General features: G+C 40.9%; 1 protein-coding gene across 1 annotated transcript in view; it reads left to right on the forward strand.

The window, feature by feature from the left end:
• The window catches only part of RPTOR (regulatory associated protein of MTOR, complex 1), a 160,815-nt gene that overhangs the window by 78,390 nt on the left and 58,380 nt on the right, over nt 1-24,045 (forward strand). The window contains exons 9-13 of the mRNA XM_010578552.1: nt 468-612; nt 10,311-10,386; nt 14,683-14,784; nt 18,367-18,450; nt 19,914-20,024. Coding sequence (XP_010576854.1) covers nt 468-612; nt 10,311-10,386; nt 14,683-14,784; nt 18,367-18,450; nt 19,914-20,024 — 518 coding nt within the window. The remainder of the gene's footprint in view (nt 1-467; nt 613-10,310; nt 10,387-14,682; nt 14,785-18,366; nt 18,451-19,913; nt 20,025-24,045) is intronic.

A 24,045-nucleotide genomic window follows, 5' to 3' on the forward strand; every position in this document is an offset into this window, starting at 1 on the left:
TTCTTCTTTACCTCTACAGAAGATAGCACATTTGCTATCTTTTAGGATTCATTTTGGCTTCTCATGAGCACATCAAACTGCCAGTTAACAGGTGTATAGTTCTTGATTAAATAGTACACAGAGGTCCTTTTCTCCCTCAGTAATTTCCAGAAACTTAGTCAGGCTCAGTTTAAGTGAAACACCAAAAGGAGAACCCTGTCCAGAAAAGGCAAAAAAGAACCTGAGGTAGAAAGTATTTAATTCTGTTAATGTAAAATGGAGAGTAACTGCGATGCTTTAAGGGAACTCAGAAGGCAGGATTTCCTTTTGATAGTTGTCATATCACGTCACTGCAAAACTGTTGTAGATTCCTTGTTACTGGAATAAAATATTAACAAGTTTTTACTTTTTAAAGGATTTTTGCATATTACCTAAGGTACTTAAATTACAAAGATACACATTTAGTAATTCATGCAATCTCTTGGCAGATCTTTTCCAGAAGCTCTTCAGGCAAGACCTGCTTGTGGCCAGTTTATTTCGTAACTTTCTCTTGGCAGAAAGAATTATGAGATCTTACAACTGTACCCCTGTCAGCAGCCCTCGTCTACCTCCAACGTACATGCATGCGATGTGGTAAGTCACAGCCAACAGGTTACCCTTGCTGCAAAGGCTGCATGCTGATGCCTTAAGGAGATTTCAGGCACTGTAGTCATGAAAGATTGTTACTACTTAAATCTACACAGTGCTTTACTGATTAAGTCAGTGGATCAAAAATGAAACAGCATGTGGCAGCATAATACCCATCTCCAAATCTATTTCTTCTCTGTGCATACATAATTATAACGTGTCATGGTTTAACCCCAGCTGGCAACTAAACCAGGACATTCTCTAATACAGAAGCTTCAGTTCAGCCATGTAATCTTTCACTCCAAATAGAAAAGAAATTGGGCATCTGCTACCTTTATTTTCGCAAAGTAAATCTAGTCACCTGTGATTGTGACGGGTGGGGAGAGCTGAGGGCCTGAGGGAAAAATTCTTAACTTGCGTTGTTGAAGTAGAAGAAATTTTTTGCTGCAGATTTCATCTACTTTTACTGTTGCTTTTAAGATTAATGGAAATGGAGGTGGCACAGTTATTGAAAAGCTCTTAAATGTGGTTTTGACTATCAAACAAATGTTCCATGAATAATAATAATAATAATAATAAAAATAATAATAACAAAAATGCTTGCTTTCATTTTTTTTATTCAGTATGATTAAGAATAGAAGAGTACAAAATTTGGCTAAGTACAAACTGGTACAGTCAACCTAACGTAGTTCCTGTAGGAGAAAATGATAGCTGGGTAACTTGCTAAAAGGCTAATAAAATGACAGGTAAAGGTAGCTGAGTGGGCTTAATTTGCCTGCATTTTCAAAATCCTTTTGATAAGCTTCCTCCATAAAGTTGTGGAGGAAAATAAATGTAGAGGAGGTATGAAGTGATGATGATCAGTGTAAAACTGATAGCAGCATCAGTGAGTTCAAATTATATGGCATGGTTTCCTCTAAGAAACAGAGGCAAGCTAACAACAGAGAGCCCCAAGAGCATTTGCAGGTGCAAGCAGCCATCGAGGAGGCATTTGCTGGTAATACAAAGATGTTTTAATTATTGAAAACCATGGAGGCAATAGGGGAGACTTTGGATGGAATTATTAGCAACTGGGCAGCCTCACATTTTAAATGTACTGTGTGTACGTGGCAAACAATGTTCTTCAGTGCTTTGGATTAGTAACTTTTAAGGAAAATTGTTTCAGTCATTTGTAAATATGGTGAGTTGTTTTATCATTGTGTCACATGAGGGACTGGGACATTTGTAAGTGAAGAGTAGAAAAAAACACCGGAGTTCCCATGGTGTCTTTCAGATGATGTTGCCACTAGATGTGGCAAAGCTTGAGCCACAGAACTCTGTGTTTCCAGTTGCAGTAGAGTGGAACACGTTTTTGCAGAAATTTTGAAATTAAAACAGTAAATTTCTTGAGTTATTTATAGCTTGCTTATTGCCAGCATATTAAAAACCTGTATTTCCAGTTCCTTGGGGGAATATAATTCATTTTTATTGCCAGTGTATTAAAAGCCTATATTTCTGGTTTCCTATGGGAGTATGACTTGACTTGGAGGTGGTGTTGCCATCCACGTGCTGAACCACAAGAATGAAACTAGGAAGACCTGGATCCCATTCTGTATCTCCCATAGACCCATATTGTAGCATGAGGGATTCTAGAAATGCATTCTTTTCTTTGCTTGTATTGTAGTTCTCCTGGCATAAAATGGTGCTGTAAATACCCTTGTAAAGGCCCTCAACCATACCACAGGATAATGGCATTGGTGCTGCTTTTTAGGATTTACCAGAAGAAGAAGTTCCTCAAGAAGAGTCACACACAGGACTTTTTTCCTTGTGAATCCCAGACACTAGCAAAGTAGACAGCAAGTGAGCAGAGAATCCCTTGACACACTTTATTCAGTGTTCTCCAAATAATGTGCAGTTTGAAGCAAATCTAGCAGAGGGGAAAATTCCATTTTTGTCAGAGGTGGCTCAGTTCATAATAATGAACTTTTAGTAAGGACAGATTTAGAAACTAATTTAGGGCTTGCTTAAATATTTTCTAAAAATAATTATCTGCACTTATCTATCGCCTTTCATTCAAGAATTTTCTAATGGATCCCTGATCCAAAACCTCCAAACCCATTTTACTGTTTAGATAAACTAGGTGATGTGACTGGAGGGCAGGAGAGTTGGCCAAAGGAGTGTTGAAAAGAATGGAAACTTCAAACAATGTGATTTGATGACCACATTGAATCTGCATCTGCATTGTTATATGGTGGATGATACAGCGAGGTTTTGCTGATTGCTGTTATTGAGACTTTTCACAGGTTTTTCATACCCAGCTTGTCAGACAGTGTTTTGGGGAGCGAGTCCTGGCTGCTGCGTTGTCAGCAATGGTTTGATCTGCAAGCGGTGGGCAAGAACCTCCAGGGTTCTCTCCTACAGCGTTGTAAATGCGCAATGAATGCAAATAGTGGCTCTGGTGTGTATCAGCCAGCGCTCCTCAAGGATCTGACTTCAGACTTTAAGGGACTTCCCTGCCCCTTGTCCTCTTCCTCCCCTCTTCTGTACTTTTTGGCCTTCGTTTATTTGGGTTGTTTCAGGGCCTCATACTTTCGTTGTCATCCCGTGTGCACCGGGTGTGTGTTCCTGACTCCGGTTTTGGTTTATTGCTTGCAGCCTAAGTGGTGATGTGATGTTTTAGCTTCTCCAGTACATACATACATATGTTCTCCTCTCTTCCATTATCCTCTGGATGCTCCTCTGGCTTCCTGGGCTTTGCTCCTCCATTGACAAAGGTAATATATAAGATTACCGTGTTTCTCTGCTGTTATGGACACAAGCCGTTCTGCACATTCACAGCTGGGATAGTGACTAAAAATGGGATCTACATACAGACGTAATTCCTATCCCAGCAGAAGGCTGACTGGAGAAGCAAATTACTGTTGTGTGTTAGTACATGGTTTTTTGCACCATCTTTTGCAGAAGAGGCATAAGTACATGTCAGTGTTTCACTGACTATAGCATCGTAAGCACAATCTCTTCTGAACTTTGCATACACTGCCTGGATGTCCCTCCTCATCGCAGCAGCAGCCATGAATTTGCACGCGTGGTGCTCTGCACCGGCCTTGCAACTCTCTTACTAGGAACATCTCGCAGTGAGTGAGAGGGAAAAGAGCAGAAAGAGCTCATGCCTCGCTGATGCAGATGGGCTTCTGAGGTCAGAGCACGACGTTCCTGCTTTCCTCTTTGCTGTCTGTAGCTGGATGACAGAGCTCTGCCAGTTCCGAGAGGAAGCCAGAGAAGAGCTGAGCGAGGCTGGCGGCGTGCAGCTGGCTGTGAGCGTGCTGGAGGGGTGGGCAGACACTGCAAAACGTTCCTCACACTTGGCTTAAGCATCAGTTTACCTCATGAATAATTACGACTGCCCCTTTTCAGACGTAAAATCTGAACCATTTGCTCTTTATCTTTTTTGCTTACCTTTGTCTCTGCTTGTTTGATAATTTTCCCGAAGTTACACTCAAATGTCTCGTGACTCGAGGATCTGGCACGGTTGTAATAGAAGCACTGAGGTTGCTGGAGATATGAACTTCTGTTCCTTTTGGTTTAGTCCTTTTGAAAACAGCTTTTTAAAATTTTGACCTATAAAATTGTTGTTCTAGTCAATTCATTTGGGAGACCACTGTTACCTCTTCTGTTAATTATCCGTTTTACCTGAACAACTGAGGAAGAGCAAAAACTTTTTTTTTTTTTTTGAGGGAAAATTTGACCCACAAGCTGTCAATCTTTTTATTTCACCAAGAAGGGCACCATAATTAGGAATCAGGAGAGCTGATCTCTGTGACCTTGCCCTGTTTGGTAGGCTCTGACATATTACTTCATTCTTTCGTGTTGTTCTTACTTTTATTGGCTTTCTCTGTTTTACCTGCTTAGGTGTAAACCCTTCTGGGCACAGGCTGTTTGTTTGTATTTGTATGATGCCTCGCACCATAGGTTCTTGGCTGCTGCAGGCGCTACTATAATACAAGTATTAATATTAATATATATTGATTGACTGGCTGTGCTATTCAACTTCTAGAGTTGTTCCATCTATTGTGCAGTAAGAATAGGAGACCTTGATGCTCTGTCAGCATCTTGATCTCTGTTGTGATGGATTATGGTTTATACATTACTGCTGTTGCCAGCAAGTTATATTCACGGCCTTTGAAAAGACCTAATAATGTGTTTGGAAATATTTCCTAACGTAGGTCATATATTAAAAAGGAAGTGCCTTAATTATGCCTTGGAAGAGCTATGATTTGTCCATAATAGAAATATTGCAATAGTGTGTACACCAACCATGAAATTCTACTTGAAAGTAAGTCATAACATACTGCAAATAAAATAATCTTGGAATTCTAGCTGAAAAGAAAACCATGATATAGCAACCCAATTACAGGTAAGAGAGGAGCTGGAGTCTTTGAACACTGTGGGAGTGTTGCAGAATGGATGCAGGTCTGCTTGCCGATTTCTCAAAGAAATGAGTCTCATTTAGCTGCACAGAAAGACTTAGTATCTCAGCAAGAAGAAAGTGATTGTTTGAAAGGGTATTTGGAACTGTTTGACACTTGAAGGATTAGATTAATTCACATTACACTGTTGATTTAACCAGATTTCTTTTTGTGTGTCTATGTGTTAGTCTTAACATCGCCAAGACCCATTAATGGACTACAAATAGTTTAATGGAGAGAAATGTAGGGCAAAAATAGCAAAGCATGTGCTTTAAGTTGTGGGTAGAGCAGGGGAATGCATTGGTAGAAGAAAGAAGGATTTCATAGTTGTACCAAATATTCATAGCAATAAATATTTTTTAAAAATAGCTGTGTCTGAGCAGCTTCCCAGCTGTCTCTCCTAAAGCAGGCTTAGGGAGTTCACAGTGTCACTGTGAAGCAGGTGAATTCAGGCTGAAGTCTGAAAATTCAATCAGAGTATGGTGTTGAATTGTACTTGTAGAAAAAACAAACATGAAAAATCTTGTCCAACATACTTGTTAAAGTCTGAAATATTTAGCAGTTCCAGAAACACAATTCAAAGCAAGCAGATACCCTGGTGCCTGAGCCCCAAGACTACAGAAGGCTTCAACTGCATGACTGTCCCAGTAAGAAATACTCATTTTCACTAATATTATGTGCAGTGCAATATAATACAAACTATTCCCAGAAGAAGAGAGAATGTTAAAAGGCATCAATAATATGTTATAAAAAATGTGACATGAGAATCAAAAGCATTAGGCATTGACTCAGCCCACAAAATTTGAGGTTAAGAAAATCTGCCTTCATGATCTGCCAGCTAATATAGTACATGTGGGTGAAGAAAGACTAACGTGCATCACTGTAACCATGCTTCATTTATGCTGTTAAAGTATTACTGTGGGCTTCCATTACCGAACATTTCATGGATCTGCACAATAAAATAGTCATTGAGCAAAGCTGGAACTCTCAGCCTGTTCTTTGCTTAAAAGTCCAAACTTTGCAGCACCTCCGGGAAACAAAATAAAGGCAGCTGGATGAGTTCATGTTAAATTATTAAAAGTTTAAACAGTCCTACTGTAATGAAACTGGTATTGGACTGAGCGGGGGAGATAGATGGAGTCTGGGGGGCATGTGAATAGGAACTTTGTGCTGAAGAGCTAAGAAAAACTGAAACTAAAATATAAAGACAAATATATGAGTATTTCTGTCATGGGAGAAGAGAATTGACGAATTTGGGGGAGCTCTTTCCCTGTTTCATTTTTTATTGTAGAATTATGGAGGAGCAATGCCTTTTCTTTTTTAATTTTCATCTATTCTGAAATGCAGTGTCCTTTTGCAGGATGATGGCTTGCATCTTGTATGTTGAGTACCTTGTTGAACTGATTGATCAGTGCAGACAGATGCAGGGCGTTGTTAGCTTGTTTTCTTTACAGACGGTTTCTGTTGGCATGCTGCATTGCTTTGCTTGTTTTGGATAAACAAAAGCACTTTCTTGCCTGTTTTTTAACTGAGTCAATCTTCTAACTAAGGAGAGGATTTAATATACATTTATTCTGAAATATATATGGGAAATGCACGATACTATGTTTTCCCAGTAGCTGAACCTAAGGAGTCCCCCATCCTAACATAGCTGAAAGTCTGTGGGTTTGACCCCTTTCTTTAATGAGATTGCACTACGAAAATTGCCAGGTCCCGAACAAGCATAAGGGTCAGTATAGCCATGCTGTGTGGTTGATTGCATAAAAAAGCTTTTGAACTTGTGGTTTGAGGGCTGGTGGTCCAGCTGATGAGTAACTTGAGCTTCACCTCCTGTGGTGCCTCTTCCCAGGTTCTCTCGAGTTACTGCCTCATACATGTTGGGTTTAGACCACATAGAAACGGCCGCTTACTGATAGGTGGTGTATGATGGAAATCCTTTGGACTTGGTCAAATCAGTCACGGCGTGGGATTGCTTGTTTTTATTGCCCTTTTGGGGAAGACATAACAGGAGTGTGTATAAAACCTTACGTTAAGCATATGATAGGTTCTAACTTAACTGGGATGTACAAAGGGGAGGTGTCCTCCCTTATGCAAGTGCTTTATCAATTTGTTGTACATACAGAGCGATTAGGACAACATAGTATAAAAAAAACTCATAAAGATATTCTTTAGTAGCGTAATGTAGTGAAGTTGAAACACTGCAATATTTCGGTAGGTTATTGTCCAGTGGATACATCATAGTGTCGTCTTGTCACGGTGGCGGGTTCGGGGTTATTGGAAGAGTGCAGTAAGGAGGGAGGAAAGAACAATGCTGAGGTATTACCAAGCTCTTTTTGTAGCTAATGTAGTGAAAACAAATCTTCCAAAGTGCTTTGCGAACAGCAATCTCTGCAAAGAAGGAAGAGAAGTAGTGATCTCTTGGGTTGGCCTTTATAAATCACTTCTAGGATGCAGCACCACCTATCCTTGTTCCACTGCTGCTCCCTAATTTATCTTCTGTTTGTGTGCTAAAGTGTAATATTAGTTCAGCGAGCATATCTACAATTTGCCCACCTTCCTAGTTCCCTTTGGCATATTAAAACAGTCAATCACTGCTCCTCCTCCCCACCACCACCAGCCGTTATTTTCACCATAACAAGTATTTTTCCCCTTCTGTTTCTCTTCTCATACTCGGTGGCATTAGTCCTTTACCATTCATTTGTGGCAGGGTTTGAATCTTTTAATTGTTGTAATGCCTGTTTAATGCCATTGTCTGTTTTGCCAACACCCTGAGTTAGCTATGTGGCAACTCGTGTCCAGCTTGAAGTCTCGCAAGTAACGTGTAGCTGTTCTAGTAGTTGGAAATAGTGAAGTTTTACTTCAAGCAAAACTGCTGTTTGCTCACGTGTCTCGTTGGGTGGGGAGGTTTCCTGTTTCCTGCAGAAATAGAGCAGAAGCGGTGTGTTGGGCTAGTCTGGAAAGGCTGGAGAATAATAATTTTAAGTATTTGAATTGATTAGAGTCTCTTACACAGTTGATGTTAATCACCAGCTCTCTAGATTGTGATGAGCAGTAATGTTAAGATTTTATGTTGGTGGTTACTCTTTTGAAAGATTGACTAATGTTGGCTGTGTGGCTACATTGATTTTTAATGGCCTGTTTTTAGAAGCGTAAAAAGAGATTTTGTTTTAATCTACTAAAATCTCTTTTTAAATTTTTGTTTGTTCTTTCTGATAGCACTTAAAATCTTTTGACATGTGACGTTGCAGGGCTGCTTTGGACGTATTTGTAGCAGTATTAGTGCTTCTTACCTAAAATGACTTTGAGGAGCTCAGCATCTTAGCTCTGTGTCTCTGCAGTATAATGACCTATGCAGAATCCTTTTATAGGCAGCCAAAATAAGACTAGTTGTCTCTGATCTCTAAACCATTTTTCTGCTGCGCAGCAAAACTTATCTCAAAGGCAATATGTATTGACATTTTCTAATGTTTGAGAGAATTTCTTTAGGTGGTATTGCCCATTCCCCCAAGAAACCTGAAAGTCGGAAACATTCATTCTTTGCTTGAAGTAAAATTATCTTTGTATTTGCACTAATTGACTTTGCCTCAGCCTCAACCAGGAATAAATATCTCTCTCATCAGCTCTGTGTAAACATTTTATCTCCAGCATGGGTCTTTATTGAGCATGTGGGAAGCATTTGTTGCCTGTGCTTTGATTATCTCTTGATTACCTCTTAATTATATTGGCAGCATATTGTCAAGTGAAGGTGAGTGCTGTGAAGCAGAGGGACAAGGTCTGGGGCAACTAAAACAAGCTGCATCTCTCAAATCCATAGAAAAAATGCAGGAACCTTATAGTTTATTTTTCTATCTAATTGGAGAGGTTGTTTTCAGTTGAGAACAGCTGCCAGTTAGGCTAATGGGATAGATTTCGCTCGGCAGTTGTCCTAATGGAAGGCTTTGTTTGACTCAAAACAGGGTGATTTAAGAACTTATTAGAGCAGGTAACTAAAATACACTGTATTGATTATCACCTATAGCCTTATGTCTGCAAATGTTCCTAGGGTAAGAAAAATTGCTTAGCCTATTGATGTTAACACATGATGGCCACAAGCTATGGAAGAGCAAATGTGTCTGGAGAGTAAATTAGTTTCTTTTGTGTAAGAAACCCAGTGGGTGGTGGTTTAACTCACTAGCCTTTCAGAGCACGTGTGTTAAAATGAAAAGTGCATGGCATGTCTGTGGATAGAGTAGGGATAATTGTTCCTGGGGTAAAAAGTAACTCTTTCACTTTTTTAGAGGTGTTTTAGGAACTTTGGAGACCACACGCATTTATTTTAGTTTGGTCCTCTTTTGGTTTGTGAGCATTTTGAAGCAGACTTTTAACATATTTCGTTTGCACTGAATCAGCCACAACAGTTTCCTTGGCCACTGTATGTAATTTACGTGCTGTTATAACACTAACACTAAACTATTGTAAGTCACAATACTTTAGCCATTAAATAATACAGTAGGTAAGCATAAAAACTGAAATCCTTAAATATTTTCTCTTCTTCTAGGTTAGTGTACATCCCTCCATCCTTAGGGTGAGTCATGGAGAGCCAGTCTTTGTAAACAAGGTTGCCACACAAAACCCAACTCAGAGTTAGATTAATGGAGACCGAGTTACTTTTCTCAGCACTATGCACAGTGATACGGTATCTGTGTCGAGAATGCGGAAAAGGAGAATTAGTGTAGTGGTGTAGATGTGTCCATGTATTGTGAGTTGGAGGGCTTGTCGACAGGAATGCATCTTCCTGAGGTGTTCTGATGTGACTTGAATCAGAGCAAGCGAGGGTTTGGACGCATATAGAGGTGTGCGTTGAAGGATTATGGGTTGGAGCTAATCCAGGATTGAGTTCATTTTTCTACTTTAAAAAAAAAAAAAGTCATCCATTTTTGCATGAGGACAGGTATATAATAAGACTTCAGTTCACTGTGGCTTCTTTCTATGTTATAGAGAGGAGTAGTTTCTGTGAACTTCAGCTAGGGATCTTTTTACCTTGCTCTCATTTTGTTGGTCAGCCTGATATGATGCTGGACTAGACCTTCTCACTGTTTTTCCTGAATAGTTCTCCTAAGTTTTACTTGTTTTTTTAAAAAAGTGAATATTAAGCATTTCTAAGCCAGTCAGATAACACTGCTTTGTCCAGGTACTTGTATGATCAGAATTTAAATTTACCTAGATATTACTTATGGATAACTTGTAATGACTTATCTTTCCTTTCACCTTTTTCTCTAGGCAAGCATGGGACCTTGCAGTTGATATTTGCCTTTCCCAGTTACCTACAATTATAGAGGAAGGAACTGCTTTTAGGGTAAGTTGGATAATATCTTGAAGTGTCGTGTGCCTGTTACCGAAAAACTCGGAATAAAGAACTTATCAACACCAGTGTAGTGTAGATAAGCAGACACTTCTTTATTAACGGCCGGGTGCGCGGGCGAGTCCTCTCACGAACCACGCACACCTGAACACCAAAATCATACACCTTATATTAAACTTACTCATACGTATTCATTAGATTTCTGAGAAATGTTATGCATATTCATTAGATTTCTGGGAAGTTCTTAGCATATGTAAATGTCCTTTACGCAGGCGCAGTGAAGGTCTCTGGTGGTCTTCAGAAGCCCTCTGGTGGTCTTCCATAGTCTTCCTCACTTTGTCCGATAGTTGACCTTTCATGTGATTCTGCGCAGTACGATTTTCGCCATCATGTATTAGATTTACATAAAGTACATTCAATGTTAATTCTTGAATTTAATATTTCTAGTGATTGGCCCTCAGTCACACCACCTTATCAATATTCTTATACTAAAACAATCATTGGCTAATCTCACTTAACTCTACTGATTGGAATTCTCGTTAATTAGATCGAAGTAAATCTTTACCAAAGCTTCCGTGGTTAACTGATTTCAAACAATACTCAAATTCTTATAGTTACACATAATACATTTTCTTAAGTTCCTAAGTTCCTATTAATTTGAAATTCTGACCTCTGTTATCTAAGTTCTAAATGTTCCTACTAGATGATTTTAACCAATTCCTCTGGCCTTGGTACAGGGCCATACAGGGGATTTCACAGCAGCTGTTAGTTGTTGGTTAAATATATAGAATGCAATATATAATTTTGCTAAAATATTTCTTATAGTTCCATATTCCTATTAAAATTAATTCTAACTAATAACAAATCAGTAACATGCCCAGTTTAACCCATTATTTGAAACCTCAGTTCAGCGTATCACTTTTGCTTGTTGAGTCTTGAATTGCTGCAGTTTAAGGGTTTATATTTTTGGAAAATTGTAAATGTCTACTCACCTCACTTAGAGGAACAGATAGAAAAGCAACTTTAAGTTCTTCACTGTTGTACGAGATGTCTGATTCAGCCTGCATCTGTTGGTAAGGAGGAAACTCCTACCAGTAGAAATCATGCCTGAGACCTGACTCTTAAAATTTCAGAGCCCTGAGTCTTGAGTAACAGTGCCGTTAGGAAAAAAATCCCAACGTGCCAGCATGATTTTTAAATGAAAAACTTTAATGCAAAAATTGTCTCTTAGTAGAGTTATTTTCAAATCAACACAAAATAGAGCTTGAGGCTATGTCCAAAGAGTTTTCTTAAGCATAGTATCATTAATATGAGTGACTGGGTTTTTTTCTACTTTAGTTAATTTGAGAGAGCAGAAAAGTAAAATTTTTAATATTATATTTGGCTTAAATTCCTCTAGTCAGACTGGATTTTTCTCGATATTCCTTTTGACGTTCATGAATGGAAACCTTTAAATAATAATTACTGGACAACCTCAGATACCAATTCTGCCATGATGTTCTCTCTAATTTTACAGTAACATTCTTCCATTTTATTTATGTTGCCAAGCTCCTGAAAGGTTTTCTGGCTGCGATTGCAGGTTGTCTCCAAAGACCCAAGTACAGGAGGAGAGCTGTGGACTTCTGTGAGGGTGGGGGTTGGCAAAGATGCCCTGAGGCTTTTATCCTCCTACCACTTTCTTTCCCCACTGTATGTGCTGTATTTTAAAATTTAAACATGATTTTTCTTCTAGCTTATGTTCATTTTTATTTTGGGTCTTTAACAATGTCAGTGGGTGCTTTTATATTAGTCTTAGACCTCATCTGGGCACTCACTGTCAAGTGAGTTGAAATTTAGCAAATTTCTGTGTGTTTCAGGGATGAGAGGAGGCACATACTTGCTAGAGATTAAACAAGAGATCAGCAAGTAAGAGTGGTCATTCTCAACTAGTGATATTGATTCAAGATAGGGTGGAAGCAATTTACAAGCAGATTTTTCAAGCCTAACGAATGTAATTTCTTGTGTATTTTGGCTAGAACTTGAGGTAGCTAGAGCTATCAATGTGCAGTCACAGCTGGGAGCCTGAATGCTGCAAATTTCCAAGCTAGTCCGGGCCCTAGACGTAAAAGCAGGCTCAAGTCCTCTTCTGAGCTATCCCTTACGCTTTCATTTAAAATCCAGCGTGATTAATGCTGTGTAGGTTTGTGCCTGCTCTGTAGAGAGGGGACAGATATTAACCTGTTGAACATCTCTCTCTGAGACACCTACAGGAATATGGAACCTGGCTGTTAGTTTGGGAGGGAGTGGAAGGGGCTTAGCTCTACGCTGTGACAAATGCTTGGAGCAGACAGACAGTTGCTGATCTATTCCTTGTGTTCTAATCAACGTTTTGCCCTCAAAAAACCCTTGATTTATGCCCGGCAAGAACTGTTGTGTATCAGAGAAGGTTAGCTGCTGCTGGCCAGCAGTAATCCTGGGAGAAATTGTTGTTCAATGCAAGGCGGGGGGAAGGAGCGTTGTGTTACTGAGGTTAGTCAGCCTGTTTCGTAACGAGGCTGGCAGAAGCAGCAATCAGTGTCTGGGATGTCAAATGCCCGGGTGAGTCACAGGATTACCTGCTGCCATCCATTCGCCGGCCGCGTTGGCTGCTGTGGGTTTAGAGTCCAGTCTGGCCCTGGATAAAGCAATTGATAATCTCTTCAGGGCTGTTTTGTTTCAGCAGCACATTATAAAACCACGTGTGTCTGACTTCTGCTTATTCTCTAGGTGTTCTTTCCTAGCCAGACCTGGAAAATATGATAACGTGATGGAGAAGGGCCTGCGGGCTCACAGCGCTCGTACGGGGGGGGATGGCGGGGAGCAGTTGGGCTTCTGGCAGGTTTGGGTTGGTTTACTCTCCCTCCTCCCATCTCTTCCCTGCCTCCTTCCCCCTTAATTTCTGGTTTTCTGTGGATTTCTAACTGGAAGCTGCTGTGAGATTTGGTCGGTACTTTCTCGTACCTAGCTTGTACCATGTACTTGGTGTGATAGATGGCAAAAGGAATGTTTCTCGAAGTGCTGCTGCGCTGGCAGGGGATGCTGATGTGCCCAAGGACTGTCCGAGTGTGCACTGCAGAGTAGAGTGCTTTGGGGAATGAGTGTCAGATCACTGGCCAGTCACCACCGGTGTTAGGAGACGAGAGCTGCTCTGCTCTTTTGAGCAGGCTCCAGGGCCTTAAAATGTGCTGCAGAATGTCAGATCTCACCAAGTAAACTTCCTATTTCATCAGCCAGTGTGGTGCACCCCCAATCAATCACATCTTGTTAGAGTAAGACCATAGTTATGTCATATGTTTTTCAAAGTATGCAGTATTTTCTCTACTTGTATTTGCTGTCCCCTAAACCAGATTCCTTTATGTCTAGAGATCCTACGAGCTAGTATCCTTTATATTTACTGGATGCCATTCAGATGCATTTTGTAAAATAACATATGATTGTACTGTCTTAAGCACCAAGTACCAAAGTACAACTGATAGGTATTAGCTGGTGGGAGTTCACCCCACCCCTTGTATCTTTAGTAGGGCACTAGTGTAAAGTCTATTAAGTACTGTAGCATTCTGCATGTTATTTTTGTTCCCATTTACACATGCTACCAGGATATCTCTAATTAAATTAGTGGATTCAATATCTTAAGTAAATTTTCTGATTTTTGTTTGCCTGTATGAAGTCCTTTTACTGCATTACGAGTGTCAGAGTGATGAATAGCTAAATAAAAGGCTTGAATTAAAAACATGATAAATAGGAGGCAGCCTTCTTGCAGCCCAAACCAGCACATCTGAATTGCCACCTGTTTGTAGGAGAGGTTTATGGCAGCCAGGGATGACTGAGACGTGGATGGACATATTTTTTGTTGTGTTGGGTAGTATTCACTGTGGACTGGGCAGAGGTAGCACTGTGTGCTGCTACGGGAGTGAAACTACCTCTGCAGAACAGATAAATCCACTGCTGTTCTATCTGCTTCTCATGTGGAAAAGAATAGCCAGATTTCCCTAAGACCTTTTGTGATATCTTTTCCTGGTTCTCTACTCTTTCCTTCTCCTTTTTTCCAAACACTTACATTAGAGAATGCCAACATATTTAAAGTGAATTATATCTGGTTAGCCTTTGGAAAATTTTTATACATTTAAAAAAACATAAACAAACGCGTGTCAATTAAAAAGAAGGTTTTGGAAACGATAAACTGTGCGAGTCCATAAGTGCCAAAACTGTTTGCTTTGCTTGTTTCTGGTTTTGTTTTAAGCCAAACTTGCATTCCTGTTCTTGCCTCAACAGCACAGTCCCTTCTTTGCGGAGCAGCTGACTGCTTTCCAGGTGTGGCTGACCATGGGTGTGGAGAACCGCAATCCCCCGGAGCAGCTCCCCATCGTCCTGCAGGTGAGTGGCTGGGGCAGGGAGCTCGGCCACAGCTGACATGGCGTGTTTGTGCATGCCTCTCCCTGCCCGCTGAGTGCTGCGCTATCAACCAGATGGCGTTTGGGTACATAAGTTACGTGGGCTCCTTCAGGATTAATTAGAGCTGATTGCATGTTTACTAGACCTGTGCGGATGAAGACAAAGTGCTTTTCTTCTCCCATACCTTCGCTCTCTGTTGAGCAAAACTTCCTGCTATAGTCCATTTGCAGCTTCAACAGTATCAGGCTCTGCTGCCTCCTCTTTTGCTCTGAAGTAGCAAGACTTTTTCACAGAGTAGCACATCTTTGTTGTTTTCTCCTGTAGTATCTCCTCTTCTATGCCAGCTCTGTCAGGCAGAGACTTTATCTTCTCTCTGCTTGCAGAAAGTGGAAGTTACTGCAGTGTAAATAGTTTGGAAATGGCTTCTTTATCTGTCTGGTACAGCCTGGAAAGTGTTCCCTTTAATGTGATGCTGAAATTTTGCTGCAAGAACATAGAAACAAATCTCTGAAGACCATGCCTGGAAGGAATGTAGAGTTCTGGTAGGCATTTGCTCAGACGAGACAAAGTTCATATGTATAAAGGAGAAGTAAATCTGGGAGAAACATAACACCTCATTTCAAATAATATTTTATGGCCAGGCACATATTAAAATTGTCATCTGCTCTTGCCCTCTCCTCCCCAGGAGTTTGTATTGACAGAAATATAAACCCTCATCAAGGTAGCTGTGGTCTCTTCTCTACCAGGCAGCAAAATTTAAAGTCTTTCCATTTAAAGGAACATGATTCCAGTCACTTGTACAAGGATATGTGATTTCTTTCACTAAATGTGAGAAGACTCACCTTCTCTCTGTTAGGTACCAGCTTGTTTTGTGACTGACAGCACCATCAATCTCTGTAATACCAAATCTGAACTTCCCTGAGCCTCCCAAGCCTTGAGAGATCAGTTGGATAAACAGATGTATGGTTTATCTCTGTCACTGCAATGGGAGAAGGCAGGCTTCTACTCTAGCACCAGCTTTGCTGCTTTCCAGTGAATTATTTGGCACCAGAGGGCTCTGCAGGTAGCTTAACCTTGCAGTGGAATTGAGAGGTCACCTGGCAAAGGAACCCGCTTTCCTTCCTGGAGCAAAAATGAGCTAGGGCAATGTAATTATTCTTATAATTAAAGCATATTAATTCTATAGTGGAATAAGATTGCTTGTTAACAGGTTTGAGATACTTTGAATCAGAGACCAACTGATCAGAGAGGGAAGGAAGTGCATTTCAGACCCCTTTTGATTGTCTTTTTGCTTTGACCCCTTGGGAGTGCTTAGACTACGCTGCTGTACCCTAACAAAGGCTGATTCTGTTTTCCCATTTTAGATGTGGCACTGGGGGAAGAAGGTATTTGAGTGCCAGGGCCATGATGCCAGCCATGCAAAGCTTGGGTTTGTCAAGGATGGGGAAATGGCCCTTTGTAAATGGCCTTTTAATTGACTTCAAGAAGTTTCTTTCCATTTCGAGTTCTTGCTGTGCATGGGGCAGATTGGACACACGTGGCTTCCTGGTGCAGAGAAGAGAGAAGTCATCGAAGAGAAGTTAGCCATATGCACAGCCTGAACGAGGCTGAGCAGCAGATGCTTGATCCTTGCGGACGTACCTCCTGCAATGCGATCTCCAGTGCATGCAGACAAGAGTAGCACTTACTCCACAGAAGGCCATGGGGAGACCACTGCTGCAGTCCCCTTCTTCCTTCCTGCATTTGTTAGGAGATTCCTGCGAAAATGTGGACTGTTACTTCTAAATTATCCTCTTTTCTCCTGGTTAATCTCTAACTTGCATGTGTGGACATAATTAGCTTCCCTACCTTCTGTTTAGGAATAATGATGGACAAATGTCAGGGAGGGATGTGGCGCAGTGCTGTGTGCATATAGTGGCACAGTGTAACAATTTCATAATTTCACCAGAAGTTCATAAATTGTGCATAGACTCCCCATATCCTCATGCAAGTCTCTAGAATTCGTGTCAGGTTTGGCTTCAGGTTATTGTGCAAATCAGTTTGTGAAGTGGGAATATAAAAACCTGAGAGACTGATGGCTTTTTTTGTTTTTGAAAATAGTGAAATGGAGCTTTTAAAATAAGACACAATTTGATTTGGTTAAATGTTCTTGTGGAATGCTAGCAATGTTGAGATGTGGTTTTGTATCTTCACCTGGAAATCCTTTTCAATAACATCCATTTTTTTCCCCAGCTATGACAGAATTTGTAGATTTACTGGGGTTTTTTTTCTGCAGGTCAGATACTAACAGCATTGTCTATCTGTATGCCTCCCATTGTCTGTGTAAGCACCCTGCACCTAACATGTTCCTGTCTGTTGTTTCAGCCCTGCCCCAGCTTCCACCATGCCCTGGTTTCTATTACTGCTTTAATCTCAAACAGCTGCCCCTGTTATTCCTGTGCTGTGCATCTTTAAAGCACATTGTTAATTGTGCCAAGTTCTGTAGTAAGTTTATGGAATAGGCTGGTGCCAACTAGGGCAGGATGACCAAAATCCTTTCTCTTACGACCTGTCCTGAGATCTGAGCTCCAATGTTCAGAGGTGAAATGATTAGAGTCGTTAACACATCCTCCTCTCTTCTTCTTCTGGACTTTTTCTGCACAACTTTAGTATCAGTTGTCCATAGGATGAGACATGAGCCAAGTAATTTAGTTATTCTTCAATATTAAACATGAAAAATAATTTAATTTGAATATACAAAGTGGAAAAACACTGAGAAGGGGATGGAATTGGGGAGCTAAATCAATGAGTTGCTTTCCCTGAGATGTACGCTGAGGGATGTTACTCAATTTAAACTGAGGATTAAACATTGCATTCCAATATCTTACATCTGTTAAGGAGATTAAGAACTGAAAGTCTGTCTGTTAATATTTCACACCAGGGTAGGTATAAGCCAGTAAACTACTGCCTCATTATCGTTGTCAGACTCCGTTTTAATGAGATTTTTATTAACGACTAATGTGACCTTTTGCTTCCCTCTTAAGTCTCTTACATCGATTTGCCAAGGAAAGCAAAGCCTCTTTTTCTGCTTCTGAGCTGTTTTGAGTAATGGGAGACTGGGCCTTTTGCTCACCTTTGAATCTTTCCCGCAGATACAATTGTGTTCCTGGTTTACTGGGGAAAGGCAGGTGGTACGATGAGAATATTTGAAATCCATAGGGGCTGCTTCCATCTAGCAGAACTATGCTGCATAGGAAGCACTGCATTTGAGAGAAAAATTAGCAGAGAGAACAAGTGGAGCAATGACGTGGAGATCAAGGAGAACTGCATTCCTACGAAAACGTTTCTATGTGTCTGCAGAAACTTCATGAAGGAGAGCATTATCAGGAGGGGCAGTAACCCGCTGGTGACACTGTTCAGTGGAGTGAAAGTTTTCAGCAGTCAGGGTTTGTCTTCCAGCTTTTTTGTTCAGACCATCAGATTGTTCAAAGTGATGTAATGATCCTGAGGTCGTCTTAGATTCACTCTGCAGTCCCAAGAATTTTTGTTCTTTTTAGCAATAACCGTTATCCCTCTTCTCTGCAGGTGCTGCTGAGCCAGGTACATCGGCTGCGGGCTCTTGATTTGCTGGGAAGATTTTTGGACCTGGGTCCCTGGGCAGTTAGCTTGGTGCGTGGATGTTGCATATTGTCTTGTAAAAGTCTAGTTTATCTCAGTATAGGCGATAAATACAAATGATGATTTATGGAAGGAAGATGTGGAAGATATTCCACAGATTTGACAAATGACCAGTATTTTAAGTGTTCATGTGTGTGCAATGGAGCAAGCATCCCTAAAAAAAAAAGTGGTTTGTATTAATCAAAAAGGCCGAATAGCTGTTCATTTGCATTACAACAAAGAGGAGTTCCTTGGGAATAGTTTAGTGTAAAATATTCTAAGGGACAAAACAGGAGGAAATATCTGGGACAAATAAGAAGGTTTATCTTGTAAAATAAATAACAAAAAAATAGCGCATACATTTATCGTCTGTTCTCTCAGCTGACTAGCTGCATCATTTTCTTCTCTTCCTTTATCTATTTGGTCTCTGGATTTTATAAGCTCTGCTTAGAATGCAGCAGCTGCCTTCTGCATTTTGGAAAGTGGCTAGCACAGTGTGGATAGTAAATAAGAATTAAACAGAGGAGCAGTTTAAAACACTCTTGTAAATGGAGCTATTTGTTGATAAAAGTGATGAAGACGAACCACCAACTAGTTGTGGAATAGCTCAATGATGGGACTTTTTAGTGGTTTTCTTAAACTTCCTCCTTCTCAGGCAAGATTACCCTCTGCACACCTTCGTGGACAGCTTAGCCCTCAGTGGTAGGAAGAAAGTATGCACTAAAGGTGATTTTAAGACCTCTGGATTATAAACTTCTATGAGGATCAAAACATAGCTGCAAGTCAGCCACAGTGGACTTCTCTCTGGCTATTAATGTGCTTTATAAACCTTGTTGGCCGTATCACTGGGTGATGCTCAGCTGCTGCAGGTTGTGTGGGTGGTAACCCCCCGGGAGCCCGGTGCTGCAAGTGCAATCCCCCACCATACATTTCCTTTACGTTGTGTTTTGGGAAGGGTATCAGCAATCACAGTGGGATTCTCAAAGATTTTACGTGTTGCGTGTCCTCCTGTGAGCATAGTCTCTAATCCCATGGAAAAGGCTTGGTAAAAAGTCTGTGTAAGGCGAGAGGCTTATTTAATTTCCAGTGGGAAGGCTGTAATTATTAAGCTTTTGCAATATGTTTACTTGTGAGAGCAAATGGCCCCATCTGAGGAGAGTGCAACGTATCATGAAGCATAAAATAGCACAGGCTGTAACGAGTAAAAGCTAGTGCTAGATTAACTCTGAGTCTCTGTGGACCAAATGAGTCTGAAAATATCTGGTGACATCCAAGATGAAAACAAGCAATAGACAAATACACAGGGATCCCCTCTTTACTAGAAATGTATGAAATTGTTTTCTACCAGATTTCTCATCTGTGTCATTAAGTATGCTGCATCTTCGCAGAGCGCTCAGTCCTGCCCCTCCGCGCTGCTGCCTCTGCAGTAAGGCTGAGCTGTTCATGAGGGTTTGCTGTTCTCTCTGGCTCCCCAGGCCCTGTCTGTTGGCATTTTTCCGTATGTGCTGAAGCTACTTCAAAGTTCAGCTCGTGAGCTGAGACCACTCCTTGTCTTCATCTGGGCCAAAATTCTGGCAGTGGACAGTGTGAGTACTTCTGAACTTGGCTGTTTCTTTGGGGTTTCACCAATGTGCCTTTTTCCCCCCCTCCCTGTTTGCTTTATCCAGTTGCTTTAGACTTGGGACTTTCTCCTGAGGTACTTCAAAAACATGCTGCATTAGCTGGAGACCAGCATATTATCTCATTAATTTATTTGACTTGTATGAAAGCTAGCTTCCGAAACTTTGTGAATGGGAAACCCCCATTAAGGTGCTGACACTGAGTAGTTTGGCTGCCCACTTCTTCACGCCTGCCCAGGATGAAAGCAGGTTTGCTCTGTCTGTTAATGCTGCGACGTCACGTTAACGTCTCACAGTTCCTAGTTCCTCCTCTGGTTTTAGGGTGTAGGTGCTCTAGGTAAAAGCCATCAGCTCTCACTGATTGCATCTTTATTGGGGAAGATATTGCTTTGCTTGCTGAAGGGGCTTAAAAAGCACTCCTATGTTCTGTCATATATTCCCAGGTGAGAGCGCACAGGCACGCACTCATACTCTCCCTCAATTTGTTCATTTCAGATAGTGATTAAACTTGGTTTGTTCAAGACCGTTGTGTCAGTTGTCAAAACAGGCTGTGGGTAGTCTTCAGACACAGAATTTTTCTAGAAATAAAAGTGATTTTTGGTGACTTCAGCTTATAAATCCTGCTCCAAGTCTAATGCACATGCTGATGCATTGAAGATGGTTGGCATAGAAGTATTTACCCCTACGGAAGACAGATTATTCCTATCACAGGTCCATGATTCTGTTCTTCTCTACAACATTTTGGCACCTTTTGGGTTGAGGTTTAAAAACTGAGCCCTGATTTTTAAAGATGGCCTTAGCCAGAGCTCTAGTTTGTGGGGTTTAAAATAATTAAGCAGGTAAGTAATTGCAGATGAATTTGTATAGTGATATATATATGACTCTGTGGTTTGTAAGTGTAATAACATAAAATTATTAGGAGTGGTGCACACAGTTAATTGCAGGCACGATTATAAGCCAATATGAAATTGTCTGAACTGCTTGTAGAAGTTGGATCTTGCCTATTTGGGGGTTTATTTTTGTTATATCACTTCCATTTCAGTGTGGAGAATAATATTGAATTTGTTGGAATTTTTCCCCACTGTTGATCTAGCATTGTCAGGTTTAGTTTTATAAATACATTTTCACTAACATCCTAAGAGGATTTTGGAAAGAAAATGAAAACGATTCATCTTAAAGCTACTCTTGAAAAGCTTATTTTTTGATGCATGCCTCTCCATGGCTGACGCTTCAGCCCCAGGTACGTTTCAGAGTAGGCTCATGTATAATTTACGTGAAGTGTCATGCCATCCTTCACTCTCTCTGGTGGTGAAGCCGATCTGAGAGGGCTCTTTCCCCCCTACCCCTCCTGCCACCATTGGTGTTGCTCCCACCCATGCTCTATTTTATTGCGTCACTCATTTGGTAGGCTGTGCTTTACAACCAAACAACAGAAAAAATACTCTTAAATTTTGTATTTGGATTTTTTTCTGCTGTTTCACTTACTAGCTCCACAAACAAGTGGTACAAGTGAGAAGGGAGGAGAGGGTAACTTCAGCAGGAAAGTGCAATGAATGCTGCCGAGGGAGGAGACGGGCAGCGGCTTGAGTTGTTGCACCATAAAGGGAACAAATACATCATCATATTGGAAGCTAAAAGAATACTTTCTTGTTATATGCTAAATATCAATAGAGACATGTCTTTTCCCTCGTCTGCTGACACAAGGTTTGGCCATGTATGTTTGAAACAAATTCAGTTTCAAACAAAGTTTAATGAAAACCAGTGTTGCAGCATGCATGTTGTGCAGGTTCCAAGTGCTCTAACGCTATAGCCTGCTCCACTTCCCCAGCTCTCTGCATTTCCAGAGGGTAAATTTATCTAAACAAACCACAAGACTGGTATTTATATGCTCTAGGTTGAGAGAAGGTCTGTTAGTGTTTTGGTTGATCCAGTGATGCTGCAGTTCACGACCTGAGCCGTGGAGAGCACGCTGTGCTGCGTGTCAGCATCGTTTTCTCAGAGACGGCCTTTTATAATAAGACTCGGAGGGGGATGACAACTGCAGGGGCATGCTCTGTGAGTATGAAGGCAGGCACGCTGGAGATGCTGACCGAAGGGTAGATGCAGCAATTAATTGTCAGGCTGCGTGGAATCGCTGTAGCATTAGTGCTGCGCGTGGGGTGGGGGTGTGGGTCTGAGGGTGCAATCCTCTGCCTGCACTGGGTGTGCATCTACCTGGCTTGGCTCTGGTTCGAGTGGGTGCTACCTCCATCATCCAGGCAGAAGCCGTTGCCCTAGCATATGAGAGTGTGTTTATTTTCAAACATTCTGCCAGATAATCTTCATCTTTGCAATAATTGTACGGTGCTGTCTCTCTCCTTCATCTGCTGTCCCCTGTACATGTATTTCATTTGGTTTCAGGAGACGGTAGCTGATGAAATTACTTTCATTTAAGACTGGAGTTCAGCTAATTGCTCATTCCTCTTTGATGTGACTGAGAACAAGTTATATAAGACTTGCTAGTGCCCTGGAGAGCAGAATATCCTGCTAAGATAATATTTCTGTTCTGGTCCCTCCCTCTCTTTGGGCAGGGAGGCAGAAGAAAGGTGTTCTGACGTGAGACAGCAGTGTAGTATGCTGTGTGTCTGTTCAGATGATACCTTCATTAAGCATGATATGCTGTGAAGAATTGCATTTTGTCATAAAAATTAGAGGATAAATCAATGGTATTCAAGAAACATTGCACCTCAGGCAGAATTGTTTGTGTGTGATATATAGGTGTCCCTAATAAATATTGGAATATTTCGATTAATCTGCTTTAATTCCATGTATAATCAGATGATTTTTCATAGGCTATTCATTGAGGACTCTAGTCATCTCTGCCTGAAACCTGCTGGAGTATTTCTAGACAATCCACCTGCAGAGCTGCATAGCAAGTGATGGTTCAAAGTTGCCTACTGTAGGTATCTGGCAGGTATAGATTGGTGTAGGAGTAGTGTTGTGCGCTGCCACATGGAGATGGCTATAACACTTGCAAATACAGTTTAGGTCAAGAATTTGCTACATGCCACTTTGATAATGTTTGGTAAACAGCACCCTCTAAATCTTAAATACTTGAATTTAAAGGGAAAAAAAAAATCCCCCCACCTGTAATAGTCCCTATAATCAGGAATTTAAGCAAGACCAAAAAAACCTGCACATTAAACAATACTGAAAATATGAATACTACTGAAGTAGGACAGTGGAAAAAAAGACCTTACCACTCCACAGAATGGGCCGAAGACAATAGAAAACAAACATTTCTCATACTTTTTAAAGCAATGGCATGACATAAATAGCATGCTTGCTTTCCAGATGTGTCCTTTGTTAGCAGGATTGTGACTACTGTTTCCTATCTTATGGTTAATACAAATATTCAAGTTAAGTGTTCCCTGAGGATAATGTGGTAAAGGTACCCACCTGGGGGGTGAGGGTTCACTGACCAGCATGGTTGCCCAGGATACCCCTGAGCTTGGCAGTGCTGCTGTATTCCAGGAACTTGTGAGATTTTTAGGGATAAGTTACATAGCACATATGTTATATTAAGGAGAAAGAGGAGATCTATGCTCTAGTCCCTCCCCAGCACTGGGAACTTTATATTTTATGTAAGTTCTGAACTTTCACACTAAGCCTGCAGCTTGTTTTGGTCATGTTGTATTATTATTCACAAGTGTAGCTGCTTTATTCCTTGAGGAGGAGGTGTTACTGATGCTGGCTTTCCATATTGTTCACAGGATCTAAGCAGGGAGGGTTTCAGCAAGTGTGCTGTCTTTATAAAAGTTGCGTCCCTCCCTTGAGCCTCAGGTATTTGGTAACAGAGGCAGCACTATAAATGTAGTGTGAAGATGGGCAGCCTTCTCTTTGCTGGTGTCTGTTTGCCTACATTATAGCAAAGAGATTGTTTTTTGTAAGGAACAGAAAGTATTCATGCTGAGGATGAAAAGGGGGAATTTTTTCCTGGTTTTTTTGT

This window comes from Haliaeetus leucocephalus, unplaced genomic scaffold (assembly GCF_000737465.1).
Source record: "Haliaeetus leucocephalus isolate CR32 unplaced genomic scaffold, Haliaeetus_leucocephalus-4.0 Scaffold646, whole genome shotgun sequence".
Classification (NCBI taxonomy): Eukaryota; Metazoa; Chordata; class Aves; order Accipitriformes; family Accipitridae; genus Haliaeetus; species Haliaeetus leucocephalus.